The 22,414-nt window shown below is 39.8% G+C and overlaps 1 protein-coding gene across 12 annotated transcripts in view; it reads right to left on the minus strand.

Moving 5' to 3' along the window:
* LOC114656015 (calmodulin-binding transcription activator 1-like) overlaps nt 1–22,414 on the minus strand; it is a 559,017-nt gene that overhangs the window by 137,986 nt on the left and 398,617 nt on the right. For all 12 annotated transcript variants that reach the window (XM_051930419.1, XM_051930418.1, XM_051930414.1 and 9 more), the window contains one exon: nt 11,766–11,837. In XM_051930419.1, coding sequence (XP_051786379.1) covers nt 11,766–11,837 — 72 coding nt within the window. The remainder of the gene's footprint in view (nt 1–11,765; nt 11,838–22,414) is intronic.

Consider the following 22,414-nt stretch of genomic DNA (forward strand, 5'->3'; position numbering starts at 1 on the left):
ATTTGAGGTCAAGCTACAATAAGGTAATTCCACTATAATCCTTCAAATTGCCTCTCCTTAGCATGTGTGGGTTCTGTCCACTATTACCTGCCAGAGTACAGAACAATATGGACATTGGTTGGGAGCATCCACTGATAGCACACATTGTCGCACCCACCACAGATCAAACCACCTGGATTGGGACTCAAGTGCAGCGGGTGACACATCAGCACCACACTGGAACTGTTTTTTTTTATGATGGCTGGAGTGCCAATCCTGCCACCACCACCCAAGTTTTCTCTAAGTTGGAGGACCTGCTTGCAGGGCTGGATGCAGATTAACGTCATACCCAGGAGCATCAGAGCAATCGCTGGTTAAGGGCCTTGCTCAAGGGACTAATGGAGTAGAGTCGCTTCTGGCAATTATGGGATATGAACTGGCAGCCTTACCATTTTTGGCACAGATCCCTAGCCTCAGAGCCACCACTCTGCCCTAATATGGACAATGATTACTAGCAATGGCATGATCTCATATACACATTCAATCTAGAAAGCAAAATGTCTGCAAAATGAGATGTTGTCAGTAACAGATAGAGGCTGGCACATGAACATGCAGGAGATAATACATAAAAGGAAAAAAAATAAAAAATTAAATGTTCTGAGTCTTTGCTTAAGAATAGTGCTATGCAAAAATTAATTGAACTGAAGTGAAGTACAGTCAAAGGTCACAGGAAGACAACAGGAAAGTGACAGGTCTACAGAACGTTGAAATGTTGAATAGCTGAGTCAATATGCATTGGAGACCTGCACTGGACATTACCCCAAAATTCTTATACTTATAAATTTTGCTTCAGCTGTCAAGTGTGAATAGAGTAACGGTTTTTTCACATGGTTTCATTTATTGGAAACAAAGAAACAGGAGCAAGGACTGCACCAGGTAAGCTGATTTGTATTTTCTAAGAATTAAAATTAAGGCCTGTATTTTAATACAGCTATCACGGCACTGGAGAGTGGTGACATGTTGCAAATAAGAATTTCGCTGTACTCTGTGCAAATGACTATACTACTACTCCTACCAATGTCTGACCAGTTGTTAACTTAGCATACATATGTGCAAACTGTTGCCAAGCAACAAGAATACACCTTGGTCAAAAGCGGCACGGCCTTGGGAAAAACCAAAACGTCTGAAAGAAAAACGGCACAATACATCTTAGTTATATCAAAAAATGCTGAATACAAATTACACAATACAATTGCAAACATCACACCATGCTCAATTGTATCGCAGTGTTTGCAATCCTGACCGCCACAATACAAAAAAAAAAGGTAAATGTGCACTTGAACTATGCAAAGAAAATCATTCCTGGAATAAAGGACATGACATTCTCTAACAGATTAAGTGAACAGGACCTCTTTGGTTTTACACACTGAAGACTATGTCTGGAGCTAATCCAGACTTTCAATATCTTCCAAGTCGTCAATAAAATTGATCTAGCATAACTCTTTCCACCAATAATGCTACAAAAAATTTCCCTTGAAATGTGAAGCATTTTTTAACACACACAATTCTTAGCTTAAGGTGATCTAATTTAATAAAGAGTAGCACTGAGTCACTGAAGTTGGCACTATTGCCTCACAGCTCTAGGAACCACGATATGCTCACCTACCCAATCACCATTTACTGTATATGACATCAATAGCTTCTCCACCTGTTCATTATATTATATTCCCTAGGTGCCCCCATTTCCTCAGACACCCCAATGACTTGTGTGTTACAAAGGATGACAAATCTAATTCGACTTTGTGGGAACATACTGTGCATGTGGGTGTTAGTGTGGCTTGTCCAAGGCTTGTTTGTTGCCCCCAAGTGCACCACGACAAACTTCAGCTTCAAATTACCCTGTAATGGATAAAGAGGGTTTGGAAATTGGATGATCTTAACAACACAGAAGAGCAGAACTTATCGTATGAAGATCAGCAGAGCTGGTAAGAGCTTGTGTCTGAGTGGGCTTTCAAGGCAATTTCAAAGAAACTTAAAGTCAATCATCAAAAAAGTCAATATGCATAATGGAGCATAATGGCTTCCGTTTCAAGGCTTTGCCAGGTTTTTGTCATTAAGTCAAGCTTGAATTCCAAATCTTACCAGAGAATACCTGAGCGAGCTCTGAGGCTAACTGTTAAAAAACTAAAGTTGAACTGAAGGTGGATGTTGTAATAAGGCAATGATCCAAATCACTCCAGCAAATCGATTGAAAAAGAGGACTGTTTGGAATATCCAGCTAAAAAAATGAGATCCTATTAAAATTGTGGGACAAAGCTTGAAAATGCCTGCACGTTTAAGGAAGCACTTGAGTGTTGTATAGCTGAGCCACATCGGTGTGGGGCAAAGTTCCTACAAACTGATGAAACTGACTTAGAGATGGAATGAACAACACGTATATGAAGCTGTTTCTGCGAAAAACAGTAGTACTAGGTGCTCAAACACTTTCGTAAAGTGCAATAATTCAGCATGATCTGAAAGATCAGCTTTATTTACTGATGGAACTGCAATCAATTTCTCAGATTTAAAATGATGTAAAACATTTCACACAGCACTAGAAGCAATTAAAAACATACTGGAAGCAGGCTGGAAATTAAGCAAAATTGCATTCTTAACACATTAATAGTCTCACAAATAAGAAACAACCTACAAGGCCATGTTCCTAAAGAAAGGCTCCAAAATGTTAGACTTTAAAAAACAGAGCTGCATTACCAATTAAAATAACTAAAACAAAACAAAGCTGATAAACTCAACAGTCATTACATCTTATGGGTAGAGTCTTTAATATTATATTACTTTCTCATGTGTTCAACAGTTTGTTGTGAAACATCCAAAAAAGCAGGAATCTCTTTTACACATGAAGTCATTTAAAATTTCAGATCTTACTGAAGCCATTTGGATTGTGAACTCAAAATGTGGAGGAGTGAAATTTGAAGAAAATGACCTCTTCTGGCATCCATGTTGATACCAGGGAATTATATAAGATTTACTCAGTGAGATGTCATCTTACCAACAGAACTGCCTCTAACAGTTTCATAGACTGTATGACATTTAGCCATATATTTAAAGTGACACGTTTAATACCAAAAATGTAAATACCTTATAAAGCGTAAATATGAACCACTAGCCAAGCACATTCTAAACACTTAGAATGTACAGTAAGTTCTAAATTGAACCAGTATAGACATGTTGATGGCAAGGCTTGTCTCTGTGGTTATGTCATCTACTCATTGATTTTCCTCTTCAGTTTTGGTGCCCACACAGGCAGCACTGAGTGCAAGGCAGGAATCAGCACTGGATGAGGTGTACGTCCACTGATGGGTATACTACACCCTAACCATACTAAGCCAACTTAGAGTTGCCAATTAATCTAACATATACGTCTTTGAAATGGAGGAGCAAAACTGGAGAAGAAACATATGGGCACGAGGAAAAGTTTAAAACTCCACATAGGCGTTGCATGGCCTGGGCATTAGCTCTAATCGTAGATCACTGTAGCACATCAGTAACAGAAATACATTTTCTAATGTTTGGAAAAATCTGTTTATTTCTAAGCAGTTTCTGCAAATATTATACTTTTTTTGTTTTTATGTTTATATTTAAGTTCATGAAAAGACAACATTAAATTGTAACTTACTATTCATGAAAAATATAATTAACGTTGTTTAAGTATTCACTTTTAAACAGCAGATTCTTGTGTAATTAAATGATAAAATGGATACTGAGCATCCATTACCATGGCTCATGAAGGGTCAGGGGGTATGCAATCCCATTTGTCCCAATTTAAATAAATAAAAACACAATTAGCCGGCAGCAATAAATGCAAGGTATGAATATACAGAGACAGAAGTGCACACATAGAAGCAGAACTACAAAAGGCCAGTTTAGAGTAGCTAATCAAGCACTTCAGCCAGAAATCAAATCCTGTGCCCAAGCACTTCAGAGAACCTGGGCTAATCTGTGCATCGTCATATGGTCAATTATAAAATCATTTTGTATGAAATAAATGCTGTAAATAAAAGTGTGTGCTGAGAGGATTTAATCATTTTTTAAGCATAAATTCTGATCATATTATTTTACAAAGGCAGCAGTCCCTGAAAATTTGATGATGGGGGCTTACCTCACCTTGTAAAGTTTTTGAAATCCTGGACTTCGGCTTTTTCCAACAAGTGCTAGATCTACATTCTTTGTTATTATGGTTTGTGAACTTTTGTTTGGATAAAACAACAGGGAATTATTGGGAATTTACCAGTGGTAACTACATTACAAACTTAAGTGTCAATCTAATATTCTACAAGTATAACTGTGTTAAAGAGAAAACAACTTTGCAATTACAACTGGGGATTGCATTTTCTATTTCAATTGTATATTGATTTATAATTAAGACAAGATAATACTCGAAAAATCAAATATTTAAAATATTAGCTATACTTTTATATCATAAAAGAATTCACTCCAAAGTGTCCCTATGCAAACGTGTGAATGTGTTCTGTAAGGAAACAGAGTCCTGTCCAGTGTTGGTTCCTACTTTGCGCCTGATTCAGCCACACTGGGTACTGGCTCAGCCACTCTGAATGAGATAAAGTGCTTTTGAGAATGTTCCATTTTAATATACCTGATAATACTTATTCAATGTTTCAAATTAATTTATGATGCAAAAGAAAATGGATAATGCATGACAATGTATTTTATTTCTCTACAACACCCAAGTGAACTTATTTAATTTTTACTGCTGCGTTTTACACATATGAGTATAGGATGGTTACCACAACACCATTAATGTCTCAGAAAGCAAGTCTATTGCAGATGTCTGGCATTAACCTTTTAACTTCATGTCTTATGAATTACAGATGAAATACTCACAAGGATTTCCTGACTTATAAAACTGCATACACACACACACACTTACCAAACATATGCTACCTCTCAGGCTAGTTCTTGACACTCCTATGCAAATATACACAAATATATTAAAGCCAGTTATGTCACCACATGATGCTACAGTCAATAAGTATAACTACCTTACCTCAAAATGGGAACATTTTACATGTTGATTAGCACATGTAAGTAACAATTTCACTGTACTTTGTACACAGGACAATGCTGGCCCTATTACAACATACTAATGCCATGATGCCTGTAATGTATTGCATGAGGCAACTTCACTCTGAAGTGCCCTGTGTGTGAGTGACCCATGTGTTCTACTGTGCTGTTGTTTAAACTGTTGTCAGTTGTGCTGTTACTGAATACCCCTGTATATACTACTAGGGGGCTTCGCTCCCCCCCAAATGCGCCAACCACTTTGCGTCTCTGCCACTCATGTTGTGAAGAGGGGGGCTGAATGCACCCCAAGGAGATGCGATCGCTCCTTCGACACCCCCTATTAAAAGGTGATACAATGGGAAACACATACAGTTTTTTTTTCCCTCGTCTTTGCTCGATCAGCTGCTGGTTTGCTGTTGGATTGCTGCTGCCGTGCCGCATGAACTGCATTTCACGCAGCACACTTCTGTCATATCACCTACCGTATGTCCATATATTCAATCTCTCTTCACTTTTACCTTTTCATCAATATCACATTGAATTTTGATTCCGTGTTTGGAATTACATTGTGACAATGCAATGTATAACTGCCCATGAGTGAATATCGTTTCTGTCTCTCTACAAGAAATGTGTCTGACATAACCATGCAGGACTTTTCCAAATCTCTTTCCATAAGCTTTTGTCATCTCGCGGGACATGAAAGTGTCTCTGAGACAATCACGTCTCGTCTCCTTGTAAGATTTTTTTAAAAAATGGATATATAATAATATATACAAATGAATATGTTTGTGTGTTTCTCTGGAATGCAGATTTGCACCATAGATCCACATCTCCACCAAAATTTGAAAAAATTCTTTCTTTGTACAGGGGAAGACGCAAGACTGCCTCATTCTAAAACTTTGCTGCTGCCTCCACCCTGTGTAGCACTGGTTGCCTCTATTTGTGTTTGTTCGGTATGCAAATCCTTACTGTTTCACCTGTTTCCACCAAATTTTGCACAGATTTCCCATTGGTGCAGGGGAACACCACATGCCATTTCATTCTAAAATTTGGTTGGTTCCTTCACCTCAGGCAGTGCAAGGTACCCCGCTAGTTATTTATAAAATGTGCCTGGATTTTAGTCAGTGGGAGCATAAGTGTGCTTTGAAAAAATGGTTTCCTAACCTTGTGTGGAATGTTTCCAATTATAGGCAAGTTGGACATTTTCATATAATTGTAGTGGGTTTACTTTCTTTGTATTTCTATGGAAACGTATTTGCTATCAAATAGAACAAAATTATTTTTTTTTTTTATGCATTCGTGTTTCTCATAGCATGCGAGGATGGCAATATGGTTGAACATTCAAGTAAGAATTTACTGTATTGCTCTCTCTTTAAATGTTGTAGAACACAGGACGTTACAATACCTGCCCAATACTCTCTGCATGCTGGATGGATGGATTACTGATGGCATTTGCAAGGGGATAGACAGCCAATTAATAGAATGAGACTTGTAGAATACTTAAGCTTGAGGGTAGAAATGATCACTGTGGGTTTGCCTCTGTGTTTGGCTCTACAGCCAACACTACAGCCGCAGAACATTCAAAAAACAAGCTATGAAAGCAGAGTTACTGGTATGCAGCCCCCAAAACAGAAGAGCCTCGGGCACTGCAGTGTGACTTTGGCAAAGAGGTCTCCTATGGTATGATTGGGGTTGGAACTCAAAAGAACCCCTGTGGCATTCTGTCCTCGTGCACTTAATTAACAGCATTTAAATGCCATAGCCTTCCTATGCTAATTATGCAACTAATGAATAATTAGTACTGGACAAATCTGACATTCTTGGTCATTAATTTAGAGTGAGCTTCAGTCTTGAACCATCATTTGGGACTCAAAAATAAAACACCAACACAAGATTGAGGGATGATGGGATTTAATCAGGTCAGCAGTCTTCAGAGAACAAAGGGCACGGTTTGAGGACTTAAATTAATAAAAAGAATTAAAATTTATACTAATGGAATAAAATCCTTTCAGAAAAAAGGGGTGCTACCACCCTGAGGCAATTTTCTTTCCTTCATAACTCAGGGGACTCATTTTACTCTAACCTCCTGACAGCCTGAGAAATTCACACATTCAAACTATACCAGCAATGTGCACTGAATTCAAATGTTTACACCGTCTGAAGTTCCTAAACAATATTTGTCTTGTCTTTATTATGGATGAATTTTAGTTTTGTTTTATTCTAATGTTTAATTTATTGCCAACATGACATTCAAAGGCTTGTTTTTAATCAGCTGCATGTCCAGCACATACGTCAAATGTTCCACTTGCCCAGCCACCCCCATCCCCAGCAGACCAGTCCTGTCCAGTTAAAAACGCTGATACGGACCACCTTGCAACCTGAGCAAGTCTTTTCAATGGGCCTTCTTCCAGTTAACAAGTGAGCCATTTGGTTTTCATCTTAGGAATTTGTTCATCCATCCATTCAAAAAAGCAACTTAATCCAGTTCAGGACACTGGGGGTGGGTCAACATCTACCTAAAGTGCACTGGGTGCAGTCTAAACGTTTAAATCCAGGCTGAAGACCTACTACTTTAGTCTAGCATATTTTGATTAGAGCTGCTGATTAGCTGTGCATACTACATTTCTGTTTGTTAGTCATTTGTACAGAAATATAAGCAGTACAATATTTACAAACCATTACTAAACCTCATCTATTCTGTATCTGTTCTGGGTATTTGGATGTGACACTTGGTACCACTGCTCCCTGTCAGGCAGCACTCCTGCGTATGCAAAAATTATCTTGGATAAAAGAGCCCTGGAATCATTGGATGGAAAGATCCTCTCATTAGATCGAACGACCAGCACAGACTCCACTATAGAAAACCCAGAAGGGGTTAGGTGGTCAGTTGGCTGAGGTCTCCAGGACCGTGACTTTGTGTTTGTGAGTGTTTATTTAACAATTTTAACCTCCTGCACTGTCAAGGGCACTAAGCACATTGAAGGCCTACTCACACCAACACTCACACTCAGTCATAAGGGCCTTAGTTAGAGTTGCCCAATTAATCTAACAGACATATATTTGGGATCTAACTTCTATGAATTCATTTTCAAACCAAATGATCCATGATTGGTTAGACGACATCTAACAGTGTCACCTGAAGAAAGAAAAAAAACCCCCACAGATTTGAGGAGAACATGCAATATATACAAAGGCAAGATTTTTGAACCCAGTATTCTAAATGTGTTTGAATTAATGCCAGGTCAATTTATTTAATTGACTTGCAGGTGTACAGAAACTGAATGGGGGAATGCAGATTAAACACAAAAGGCCATGTACAGTGCATCCGGAAAGTATTCACAGCGCATCACTTTTTCCACATTTTGTTATGTTACAGCCTTATTCCAAAATGGATTAAATTCATTTTTTTCCTCAGAATTCTACACACAACACCCCATAATGACTATGTGAAAAAAGTTTACTTCAGGCAAATTTATTAAAAATTTAAAAACTGAGAAATCGCATGTACGTAAGTATTCACAGCTTTTGCTCAATACTTTGTGGATGCACCTTTGGCAGCAGTTACAGCGTCAAGTCTTTTTGAATATGATGCCACAAGCTTGACACATCTATCCTTGGCCAGTTTCGCCCATTCCTCTTTGCAGCACCTCTCAAGTTCCATCAGGTTGGATGGGAAGCGTTGGTGCACAGCCATTTTAAGATCTCTCCAGTGATGTTCAATCGGATTCAAGTCTGGGGTCTGGCTGGGCCACTCAAGGACATTCACAGAGTTGTCCTGAAGCCACTCCTTTCCTTATCTTGGCTGTGTGCTTAGGGTCGTTGTCCTGCTGAAAGATGAACCGTCGCCCTAGTCTGAGGTCAAGAGCGCTCTGGAGCAGGTTTTCATCCAGGATGTCTCTGTACATTGCTGCAGTCATCTTTCTCCCAGTTCCTGCTGCTGAAAAACATCCCCACAGCATGATGCTGCCACCACCATGCTTCACTGTAGAGATGGTATTGGCCTGGTGATGAGCGGTGCCTGGTTTCCTCCAAACGTGACGCCTGGCATTCACACCAAAGAGTTCAATCTCTGTCTCATCAGACCAGAGAATTTTCTTTCTCATGGTCTGAGAGTCCTTCAGGTGCCTTTTGGCAAACTACAGGCAGGCTGCCATGTGCCTTTTACTAAGGAGTGGCTTCCGTCTGGCCACTCTACCATACAGGCCTGATTGGTGGATTGCTGCAGAGAACCATCGGGTTCTTGGTCACCTCCCTGACTAAGGCCCTTCTCCCCTGATCGCTCAGTTTAGATGGCCGGCCAACTCTAGGAAGAGTCCTGGTGGTTTCGAACTTCTTCCACTTATGGATGATTGAGGCCACTGTGCTCATTGGGACCTTCAAAGCAGCAGAAATTTTTCTGTAACCTTCCCCAGATTTGTGCCTCGAGACAATCCTGTCTCGGAGGTCTACAGACAATTCCTTTGACTTCATGCTTGGTTTGTGCTCTGACATGAACTATCAAATGTGGGACCTTATATAGACAGGTGTGTGCCTTTCCAAATCATGTCCAATCAACTGAATTTACCATAGGTGGACTCCAATTAAGCTGCAGAAACATCTCAAGGGTGATCAGGGGAAACAGGATGAACCTGAGCTCAATTTTGAGCTTCATGGCAAAGGCTGTGAATACTTATGTACATGTGCTTTCTCAATTTTTTTATTTTTAATAAATTTGCAAAAATCTCAAGTAAACTTTTTTCACGTTGTCATTATGGGGTGTTGTATGTAGAATTCTGAGGAAAAAAATGAATTTAATCCATTTTGGAATAAGGCTGTAACATAACAAAATGTGGAAAAAGTGATGCACTGTGAATACTTTCCGGATGCACTGTATGTCTCGCACACGTCACTAAAGACTGCCTGCTGATGGATATTTTCTTTCTGTGACACTTTACCTACCAAACCCCAGCAGCACCACTTGATTTAACCATATTTGGTAATAAACTTTTACTTTGGATTAAATTAAAATCGAAAATCCTTACAAGACAGTCTTTAACACTATTTTTTTAATACCCCCGTTGCCCCCATACAACTCGTCTCATCTCATTATTTGGGGATTCCTTCACTGCGAGAGCTGACTGAAGGTTTACTCTATTGCACTAGCTTTCTGGATAATTCTATGAGAGCTGCTGCCCGTGGGCAGCTGATAAAATTAATGTGCAGCGCAGCGCCTCTTCAAAGGGGGTTGCACGGATCAAAGCAGTTTCCTGTTTCGCTTGCCAAATGCTTAATGCTCCAGGATCTGAGAACTTTCTATGTGAGCCAAATGAAGCCGGGTCAGAGCAGCTCATGGCAGTCTGAAAACTACCATCCGAGTTTCCGTGCTACAGTGTCACACACCCTGCAACCAAGTCAGATAAGCACCAGCTTCAGACCTGCAGCCATGTCTCTCATTTGCATATTCAGCAGATCAGGCCAGCCAGTACTTGCAAGCCAGACAACAACATGTCTCTCTCTCTCACTCATTTTAACATTGCCTTTCATGCCTATGTGTGCTTTCTCTAAAATCCACCATTGGGTAGACAGTGTGTGCCTGGTTTCAAGCTCTGTAACTTCTGACCCCTATCACTGGGCTATGTCATCTCTATGTCATGTTCTACCTGGTCCACTTGTTAAAAAGCGTCCCAAAGTTAGATGCCTCACTCTGGAGAAAATCCACAGCCCTTTAAAGGGTGGCATTTACTATGTCTTTTCTGCTCTCTTCTAATTTGGCAAAGATAGCTCCAAGGAGCATATTTGGGAGCCATTCATTCTACCTTTCCCAACTCATACATTATCTTGTTTCTATCTTTTTAATTTTAAAATATGTTTTTTCTTTTGACTTCAAAATCAAACACAAGAAAAAGGAGTCATGTGGCCAGCTGGGAGGTCAGCGGGTGGCTAGCAGGCCATCCAAGCTGCGTTCAGCCCTCCTGGAGCGAAACAACAAAAGCACAGCTCTGATTTATTGAGAGTTTAATAATTTAAGAGCGGCTGAAAGCAAATAAGAGAGAGAATGCAGAAGACGTGGTAGGGGGAGTAAGGAAAATGCAAGAATAAGAAAGAGCCTGAAAGGAAGGGTTGACAGAGAGTGAGTGAGAGAAGGGAAGATCAAAAGAAAGAGGAACACTGAGGCATGACACAGAACATGGACAACTGACTATGGCATTTAGACACTTTCTCTTTCTTTCTCCCCTTCTGCCTCAGTCACTCTCTCTGTCTCACGCTCTCAATAAATTCATTCCATTTATGTCTTAAAGTTCAGAGCTTAACCTTCAGCCACAACTGACAAGTCAGCTTCTACAGACGCTCATAGCCTCGTCAGGTGTCATCAATCTGTGCCGCTCCACCATGATTACAGCAGATTAATGTCAGGCCTCTGAGAAGGCCTAGTGCATTCTGGGAATCGATAATTCTGACAGCTGGCTGTTCAGGGTCACACGCTCAAAGGATCTGAAGGGGGCGTGTTGCGTTGATCTCAGAGGTAGAGCAATATTGGGCAATGAATTACTTTACAAAAGTGAAATTTAGGCATGTCAACGATTCAAGTAACACATACTGAAGACTTTGTGAGGCCTAAGAACACCACTAAGCATTACTCTTTTTAGTGAGGTGTATAAAAGACAAACTCACACTTGGTAAACACTGGTAAATCAGCCTATGAATACAACTGTAAAAGGTCTTACCTGCAGTAGCCAATAACATCGCCTGTGGAACGTTGGGATGATGGACGAGTGGACGTAACAGCCATAGAGACACTGCAGAAACACAAGAAGCATTTTGAGAATCTTGGAAACTTCTGTAAACATCTTATGAACACTGAATCTACTAAAATTCATTTATGCATTGCTATGGACAATAACACACACACTCTGAAGACTATCTGTGCAAATCTCCTGAAGTCATAGTTTTTTGAGCTATCAGCAGATTTAGAACAAGGCAACTCATAAAACAGACAGAGATGCAAGGAAAAATCTGGATATCTAGGCCAAGTTGATCTCCTTCCCATTTATCTTGCAGTTCTTTGTGCCATTTTGTCAAAATGCATAGCTGCCCATTCTCCATTCCTTCAAATTGAAGGTAATTTAAATATTAAATTGCTAAGAAGTGGTAGACCTAAGAGTAAGGCCAAAGAGGCCTTTACATCTCTTTTTACTTGTTGACAAGCACATCGACAGCTCTGATGCCCTGTTTTGATCTATCACTTTGTCAAAGTGGCTGAAGCAACTTTCACTGGAGTTCATGTGAGACAATGCCAAAATACAAAAGGAAAAGTGGTAAAACAGATGTAAAATTGCAATACTTACAAAATGTAAGCCCCTTCTATAAACAGATGACATTCACATTTTGCCTAAAGCATCTGCTCATCAAGTACCCCCTGCAAGTCCAGATCCTTCAGATATCCTTGAAAAGCTAAGCTAACTTAAAATGACTCAATATTAGAGGCCTGACCTCAAAGAACAGTATATCAGGTTCCTTCTTTTATACCGCTGGTGGATAAAGTCACATTTGCCATAAAATGGACAGTTAGAATGGACCAGGAGAAAAAAAGGCAAGACAAAAGTGAGGTCAAAACAACAAGCCAAGGCCTTTATTTCAAAGTCAAGAAAATACTGCAATGCCAAAGCCAAAACACAAGACAAAAATCAAAGCCAAACACTAGGATAAAAATTAAGAAAATATGAGGGGAAACCAAAAGTGCACAGAATTGTTAAAACATGAATTATACAACTTGCAACTATTCCATTTTAATTACCATCAATATACCACCTTCTACCAGTGCTTCTTCTATTCTTGGAAACATTTCCTGTGCTCATCATTTGTTACTGGGTCTAGAGCCTCCTGTGATTTCTTTTTCTGGATTTCTTCCACAGTAGCAAATCATCTTTTTTTCAGTCTTAGTTTTAATTTTGGAAACAAAAACAAGTCACAGGGAGTGAGATCTGTTGGATATTGGAGTTATACAAAGGATGGACAACACTGGGTGAGTAGATGTGTTATGTCTCGGTGAAGCGGTGTGTGCAGGTGCGTTGTTACAGGCCAGAATGCATGTTTTCCTGAACCTTTCCTATAGACGTCTCAGCAGTTCAGGATAATGCTGCTGGTTAATAGTCTGTTCATGGTGAATAAACTATTAACAAGTCCATTAATGTTGAAAAATGAGATCATCTTTGTTTTGAAGTTACAGTAGATATGAGCTGATGTGCTTTTTTAAGATTGAAGAAAAAAATTGCCAAAATGTCAAACACATACTTGTAGAACAAATGTTAGAAATATGCACTTGATCAAATTAGCACAAAGCCACTTGGCTGACTGATTAACAAGACTGCAGGAAAATGATATCTAGCGATACAGTCAATAACTATACCCTACTACCACTACATGCTATTAACTAATTCCGTGAATTTTTGGATCCCCCTCTTATGCACAAGGTTGTGGTTTTCTTTAGCGCAATATTTATAAGTTAGGTCTGTACTGCACCACCATGAATTACATGTGTGACCAGCAACCACACTAACAACTGCAAAAAAAAAATGGCCACTCCTGTGTTGAAAATTGCATCACCTGGAAAAATAAAAATCGGGAGTGGTCTCCCCTAGACTTTCTTGTATACTCAGATATGGGGATGGATATTTGAGGAGTAAACCAAAACACAATGATTATATTTTTATATTATGTACATTAAAGAACTTTCAACAACAAATCAAATCAAGTTAACAATATATCGAACAATTATAAAAGTAAAGTTGAGTAAATCGGACTTTGCAGCTGCATGAATAAAAGGTAAAGTACCACTTCTGGTTAGCGGAAAAGTTGACAGAAATCTATGTTTTTTACCTAATATTTGTATGTAAAATTTGGTTGACCTAAGTGAAAGTGTACTCATGTCACACACAGGCAGACACATAGTCATAATTCCAAAAATGGGATTTTCGGACTCAGGGAGGTCTAAAAATGTCGAGATTCATCAAAATCTCGACATCAAAATTTTTGGACAATTACAATACTTTCCCAATACAGTAATCCCTCCTCCATCGCGGGGGTTGCGTTCCAGAGCCACCCGCGAAATAAGAAAATCTGCGAAGTAGAAACCATATGTTTATATGGTTATTTTTATATTGTCATGCTTGGGTCACAGATTTGCGCAGAAACACAGGAGGTTGTAGAGAGACAGGAACGTTATTCAAACGCAGCAAACAAACATTTGTCTCTTTTTCAAAAGTTTAAACTGTGCTCCATGACAAGACAGAGATGACAGTCCTGTCTCACAATTAAAAGAATGCAAACATATCTTCCTCTTCAAAAGGAGTGCGTGTCAGGAGCACAGAATGTCACATAGATAGAGAAAACAATCTCTAGCAAACAAATCAATAGGGCTGTTTGGCTTTTAAGTATGCGAAGCACCGTGGCACAAAGCTGTTGAAGGCGGCAGCTCACACCCCCTCCGTCAGGAGCAGGGGGAGAGAGAGAGAGAGACAGAGTTTGTTTTTCAGTCAAAAATCAATACGTGCCCTTCGAGCTTTTAAGTATGCGAAGCACCGTGCAGCATGTCGTTTCAGGAAGCAGCTGCACAAAAGATAGCAACGTGAAGATAATCTTTCAGCATTTTTAGACGAGCGTCCGTATCGTCTAGGTGTGCGAACAGCCCCCCTGCTCAATCCCCATACGTCAGGATCAGAGAAAGTCAGCGCAAGAGAGACAGAGAAAAGTAAGCAATCTAGCTTCTCAGCCATCTGCCAATAGCATCCCTTGTATGAAATCAACTGGGCAAACCAACTGAGGAAGCATGTACCAGAAATTAAAAGACCCATTGTCCGCAGAAATCCGCGAACCAGCAAAAAATCCGCGATATATATTTAAATATGCTTACATATAAAATCCGCAATGGAGTGAAGCCGTGAAAGGCGAAGCGCGATATAGTGAGGGATCGCTGTACTTCGTATAAGAGAAAGAGATTAAAATGGCTTCAAAAAAAATTCAGAACAGCAGCATATTTTGTGTTTATTAGCACAGTCAAATAAGAATTTCACTGTACTCTGTACACGTGATAATAATGAACCTATAAAACTATAAACAATCAATAAAATACACCAGAAATGCAAACTAATGTCCCAAAAATGGTCAAAACATCTCCTGGATAGATTCTGACATTGTGCAAGCTACTTCATATAAAACAGAGTCTGTCCATAAAAAGTACGATGAGGCTTTTATTTTTGATAACTAGTCTTGCTTAACCAGTCCACACTGTTAGATGAACGAAGGCAACAAAAAGCACAAAGAAAGAGGGACATAAGAGCTAGGATATCCGGTGAACGGAGGTTCGTAAATTCATGATGTGATTGAAAAAAGACAGACTTACCACTGCATCCATTTTAATGAAGTGCCATTTTGCTATGCTAGTACATATATATATATATATATATATATATATATATATATATATATATATATACTGCATATATAAATATGAATACACATAAGGAAAACTGACTGTGTGCACTACATTGAGGCCTGCTACGCTGTGTGCTTTAAGCTGTCAAAAATGCCAGTACCTCCCAGCACATGGTGTCACAATGAGCACTGTTTCAACATTTGGAAATCTACATACATTCAATTAAGAAACTGTTATGGAGGTGTTACAAGAGGGTGCCTGTGGCATTACTGGTACCTCAAAGAAGTAGGGAAGGGAAGAGGAGATGAATCAGATGTCATACTCCATCATGCTGTCCAAGATGAAATAATCTCTGAGCATGCTGTAGACAAGCCTGCGACAATTCTTGAATGACATCTTCACCATTCTGACCACATAAGTCTCTGAAGATCAAACATTTGAATGAGAGCCCAGGTATTAATCACACAAACACCAATGTATGAGCATTTCCTGGATCATAAAACCACAGGGTTGATCAGATTGTGGTCTCAGAATCATTCTGGCTAAAGAATAATAATGAAGATCAACAGTCCTTACATGTTCTTTTCTGTTCTTGCTGGGGTAGCATGCAGTAGGTACTACAAAACAGGATGGACAAACAAAAAATAAATCTGAACTGAAGAGCTTTCTGCCTACCAGCCTTGGTGTTTCATCCGCCCATTGAGATTAAAACGTGATGGTTGCTCATTAGCATGCCGAATAGCTGACGGCTTATTAAATGATTAATAGTGGTGAAGTCATGGAGGATGCGGCTGTGGAGAAGCATCTCTCACCCTGTGCCTTGTGATAAATAGGGAAATTGTATCATTAGCTGATAATTGGGAAGAAATGCACTTTTAATCTGATAACTCAAGATAATTTATGTTGGTACATATGTGATTCACAGCATGATGATGAAGGCCTGGGAGGGATGGGGACACCACTGCTGTAGCAGCCCATGTGATTCGCACTGAGGGAGGCATTTCCTTGAAAAATGGCTGGCTGTGCAAACACACTCATGAGTCCGCTGGCCTTTGAAGAGTGCTCAGTTTATTTGTTTTCTGAACTGTTAGGCACACGGTTGCTTCAGAGTACCATGGGAGAAGGTCAGAGATTCAAGATGTCACCTTCTGTGCTTTATAATGAATCTTCGAGCTGGTTGGTATTCAGTAATTCACTTTTTATTCCTTTTAAATCAAGGGAAGCCCACTTATTCATTGCTGGACCAAAGAACAGTGCTAGGGTCAGAATCAGCTCCTCATCCTTGTTCCTGCCTCAGAGAGGCTGCCCTGTGGCGCCTCAGCACATGACGTTCTCCTGTGTGAAGACTCAGTGTCTCTTGTAATGCTAATGCCAAGCTGCTGGGCTGCAGGCCAAGGCACTAAGTGGAATCGAATTTCTCAAAACCAGCTTTAATCAGCAGCTTTTTAAGGTTAGAATTACACTCTCTCCTCCAGCTCGGCTGCCAAGGTTAATTCTGTCAGTAGCGCAGAGAATTAATGGTTTGGAAGAATCAAAACGAGGCATCTGCACAGCACTGCCCTCACAGAGCCCCAATACGCACATAGTGGAGCCTGTGATTTGCTCAGAAGAAAAAACGCCATGCATTGCTATTCAGGCATCAAGATTCATCTCACGTCTTCTATTTGAATGGCACAGTGAGCATGCTGCTCCAGAAGAAGCCCACAGGGGGGTCACACATATTTGCAGTAGGTCTGATATTCTCCCCCTCCTTCCGAAAAAGAATGGCGGACAGGAGAATGCTAAGGAAGAGATGTAGAGGGTGGTAGAGTGCAAAAGGCTCCTGTCTCTGCACTCCCAGCTCAAATCCATTTAACTCCAAACATCTTTTGCTCATCCTACATTTCTCTATTTCTGCTCAGCAGCTATTTGATGGGTCTGCTGTATTCAGCACTCTCTACCAGAGTCAAGCACTCACCAACTCTTCCCATCTCTCTTCCATTTCAGCCAGTCTTTGCTCAATGTCCCCTATTTCCTTCCATTCTAAATCAGCATTGTTTTCCTGTCTGATTTTACCCAACTGTCACCAAAATGCTTCTTCCATCCAACACACACTCCAGTTATTTATAAAGCTGCCCAACCAAATCCTCAATTTCTATTCCCAGCCATCTCCTACTGCCTTGATCCTCTTCCATTTTGTCAAACCCTGAGCCTTGTCTCTTAACTCCCTCTTGCTTTACTCAAACCCTTTCCCAATCTGTTTGCCTCTCTTCCTGTGCACGTCTTCAATCAATTTAATTCTCTTCTCTATATTAAACCATTGTTCATTTCTACTTCACAGTGTCCCTTTCGTAAGCCCTGCAACTGCAGCATGCAGGTGGGACCAGATCTTTGAGCTCCCCCAGCAGGAATTCATATTGGCCCACAGAGGAGCAGCGCAATAAAATTAAAAAGAATTCCCTAATTGAGCATTTAGGTAACAGAGCTCTAATGATACTAATTAAGCCATTAAGAATATTGTTGACTTACTGAATGAATTTTAGCCAGTTGTGATTTTTATTAATTCATTTAAACTAAACATGGTTATAAAATACCCACATAAAAGGCACGTATTACATTTTGGTTTCAGCTAAACATCTCAACTTGAACACTGTCAAGTAAAGTGAACTGGCACGATGAATGTCTTGAAACATTAGGATCAGGGTTAGAGATGGGTCAGTAGGGAAAACAAAGAATAACAATGACCATAGAAAATTAATGTTTATATTGGATAGAATTTGAGGGGAAAATGTCCACTCTTCAACTGAAAGGACTTCAGAATCAGAAATCATTGACCAAACCTGGGTACCATTGCCCAAGTGAACTACTGAACCAAGGCATCTCACATATCCTTCTGCACTATGACCACACAATACAACACTTGTCCCTTCTCTGTGCAATTATGAAACTCTCAGTCATATACTTCAAATGCACCTTGAAATGTCATTTTTTTGCCACTAACTATCAACTGGCCATACCTCAAATATGATGTTGATGGACTTAATATTGTCAAGTCCATTAACATCATCATAACATATTGGAAATTCCTCTGTTTTACTCTGTGTTTACCATAATTTGTGCTTTAATGTACAGTGTGTAAATGTTTTAAGGTTTTGTAATTTATCATCAATATTGTACATCTGAGCCTGTACCGTTACATATGTTATGTTGTTTGCTTTGTCATTGTGTTCAGTGAAAGATGTCACAATAAGTTTGATTCATCACCAAGCAGTGACCACAACTCCACATCTCCTCACACTGCTTAAAGAGCTACCATGCATTGTCACTAGCGTGGCGCCACTCAGTCTGCAAGGTAGCAGCACCACGCAGATGTGTACATTACAACATATCTGAACTGATCATTTCCAGGTGGACAATGACTCGGGTCAAAGATCTTAAGTTTAAAGATAACAGATGTTCCACAAATGAGACATTTTCAAGGTTAAAACCAGGGCAGCATCTAGGCTAGAATTCCTGTAGAAAACTGGGAGGCATTCAGAAAAAAAGAGAATGTTGACCACACAAATCTGCAGCAGGAAAACCACAAGGGCGCCAATAAGCTGCCCATGTATGTCCAATATTGATTTTTTAATCCAAACCTGAGATACACTTAGAAGTTCTGGCGGCTTCTTGTATAGAGTAGAACAGCACATTCTGGATAGGTGTTTTTGTATGTGTAGTAATTCTGCCTGTGTACACATGTATACATGCACAAGTGTACATATACTTGTCAGTGATAAACTGGAATTGTGTCTCTTGAATAATCAGATGTAAGCTGTCGTAATGAATTACATCTTATGGACTTATCTCTGACTACAGAGTGAGCCTCCAGGGGGCAGTGTAGCAACACACAAACTGAGCTGTAATGCAGACATATATTCTGAGGCCAAAATAAAGGAAAAATGTCAGTAATTATCACTCCTTACTAGTCAGATGGCCTGATAGACAAAGGGTCACAAAAAAAACTTCAATTTTGTTCTCTCTGGGGCTCTCTGGTGACTGAAATCCTCTATTGACTTTCACTGCATGCTTCAGTGAAACAAATCTAGACTGTGCTTTTGCAGCAATTTCTAACTCTGGCGGCTGCTTGCTATTTACAGTGGAAGGCATAATTGGGCAGCTGATCAAATTCTATGTCTGGCTACTGTCTGTACTGAGTTTGCATGTTCTCCCTATGTTTGCGTGAGTTGTTCTCTGGGAAGACCAGTTTTTCCCTGATTACCATAGACGTACTGGTTAGGTTACCTGGAAATTCTAAATTTAGTACTGTGTGAGTGAGCCTTGCCATGGACAGGTGACTTGCCCAGGGCTCATTTCCGATTGTACCCTGTGGTGTGAGAAAAGGCACTGGACACCTGTCTCCTGTGAACACTGATTGAACTAAACAGGATGAAGTCTGTTATATTCTCATCTGGAGGGCAGAAGGCACCGTCCATGGTGCTGAATTTCATTCTGTGAGTAACTTTTGTTTACGACTAATAGTATGTTGTTCTCAGACCAAGTATACACAGTGCAACCTAGCGGCTTAGGTGATAGACTGTAAATTGTAAATTACAAGATTAATTCAATTCCCATCAATAACTCACTGCATGACATCATTTCAACTAACAGTGGGCAGATTGCAGAAAACTAGGAACAATTGTTCTGTACTCTCCTTATAAAAGACCTCAGGATGGCGTTCACTAGAGAAATGTTTTACCTTAAAGAGACTTCCAGGTGAATGAAGATTGAGGTGCAGAAGAAGGCATGGAGAAAAGATAAGGCTTTGTCTGCCCCAAGATAAAGGTTACATCCTAGCTACAAATTGGCCTTGGCTTATCGCAGACTTATTCTTCATTGATTTGCTTTGAAGCACGTTTTTTCCATACCACAGAAATACAAATGATAGGGTCACAGAAGCATACGTGGATGAGTAATGTGATATTATAATAAAAGCCCACCATTGTGCAAGCGCATATACCTTTTTCATGTAAAAAAAAAAATGTATAGATGACAGGAAATTTAAAATGCATAGCAAAAGTCTCTGAGAAAGTCTAATCAGCAAAGTACAATTCCACTTACCAATAATCAGAAAAAGGAATAAAGAGATTTACAATAAGAGAAGATAACAGAGAAATTATCAGGAGTATGCACATGAATAAAATAAATGTTAATTTTCCGTTACAGTAGTGGAGGGATTTAAGTTTAAATCTGAATAATGAGGCCAAAAACATTGAGACAGATTCTGGTATCTGAGTTCTAAAAAGCTGGTGTTAGAAAAATACCAGGAAAGCATAAATAAGAGGAGTGCAATTTCCAAATACCCAGAAGACCAGCTTCAGAAGATATTGCTTGTGACAAGACAGAAAAATACTCAAAGGGGTTCGGGTCAGTAACTTCACAGGCATGTCTTGAAGATGAAGCAGGGTATTGAAGATGAATCTCAAATGGAATGAAAGCTTAAAGGGTTGTGTGGTCAAGGCATTTGTAATGTGTTTGGGCTTCCTTAGTCAATGGTGGTCCTAGTAATTACAAAATCCCCAGGCGCCAATAGGATATGATTACCTCTTTATGGATAACTACTGAATTCCCTAATTGTGGCTGCTAATGTCTTTATTGCCATCATGTATATTGGCAATGAAAATAATGAATGGAATACTTCATTTTTTATGGTGAGGTGTGTATATGATAATTTACCAAGTGATGTTCCATGTAATATAAAGAAAACACATTTATTTTAAAGGCATTTGCTACTTTATATATTTGAAAAGAGTTGACCAGTCAGACAGACATGAACATCACTCACCAACATGGCCTTGGCACCTGTCTGAATTTACCAGTTGCTAAGAGCACTGATGTAAGCTGTTCTAATGCATACTCTGATGCAATAGTCTAAATGTTATGGAAAAGAGATGGGACTTTGCAGCGGTTCAAAGAATGTCAAAGATTTTCTGCCTCCAAGAAGAAGCGATAAGGGTGAACTTGGAAGGTGTTAAAAAAAAATGGTAGAGATGGGGTCTCCATACTGATGAGATAAGAAATACAACTCAGGCTACTGCCACTGATGACATTTAGGCCTGAAGTCGAAGGAAGCAGCAGTTCCTGACAGGAGATGAATTCTAAGGTAAAAGATTATGCTACTTGAGCGGTGCTAGAGATGCCACTGTTTCAGTGTTTTTTATCTGAAGGATATTTGCTGACAAGTAGGCAGCAGGATCAAAATGCTTAGTAGTTTATCTGTTCCTGCCTATGGGGTATTAAAGTGGAAATGCTAGGTAACATGTGTGACATAATTTATTAATAGTCGTATTGAATGTGTGGACATGTACGGCTCCTGAAAATGCCACATTCAACCTTGCTTAGCCGCTATATACCTTGTACTGCTAAGTTGCCAGGCACTGCATTATGCTTCCCGCTGTCAAACCCCTACATATTGCGTCAGGCCACCTGCTGCAAGCCACTTCATACTCACCATACCCTTTGCTATCAAAGATAGCACCACAGCTCCATTTTTATAGTCACACTGGCATCCAAGACCTTTAATTTTTTTTTTCTTCTGAATCTATCTCATTGTGTTTTTCTTTGCCTCTTACTTTCCTCATCCTCCTTCTCTCACATTCTGTTCTTCTTTCTCTGTTCCGTCAGTACCCGGGGCTCCACTTTTTATGGCAAATTGAACCTTTCACTCTGAAAGAAATAATTACTCTCTCGAGAAGCTTGGGACGGCCGCAGAATGCTGATATGATACACAATGTCACCTTGCCACTCAGGAGACAGAGCGCCAGACAGGAGAAGAGTGAGGCGCAGAGGAAGGCACGAGAAGGAAAAGGCTTCCACTGCCTCATGACAGAGGTCACTACCCCAGCTGCAAATCTGCCTCGGCTTATCTCAGCCTTTTTCTTCACTGATTTGCTCTGTCATATTACCTAATATTACTCCAATGAT

Source organism: Erpetoichthys calabaricus, chromosome 8 (genome assembly GCF_900747795.2).
Source record: "Erpetoichthys calabaricus chromosome 8, fErpCal1.3, whole genome shotgun sequence".
Classification (NCBI taxonomy): Eukaryota; Metazoa; Chordata; class Cladistia; order Polypteriformes; family Polypteridae; genus Erpetoichthys; species Erpetoichthys calabaricus.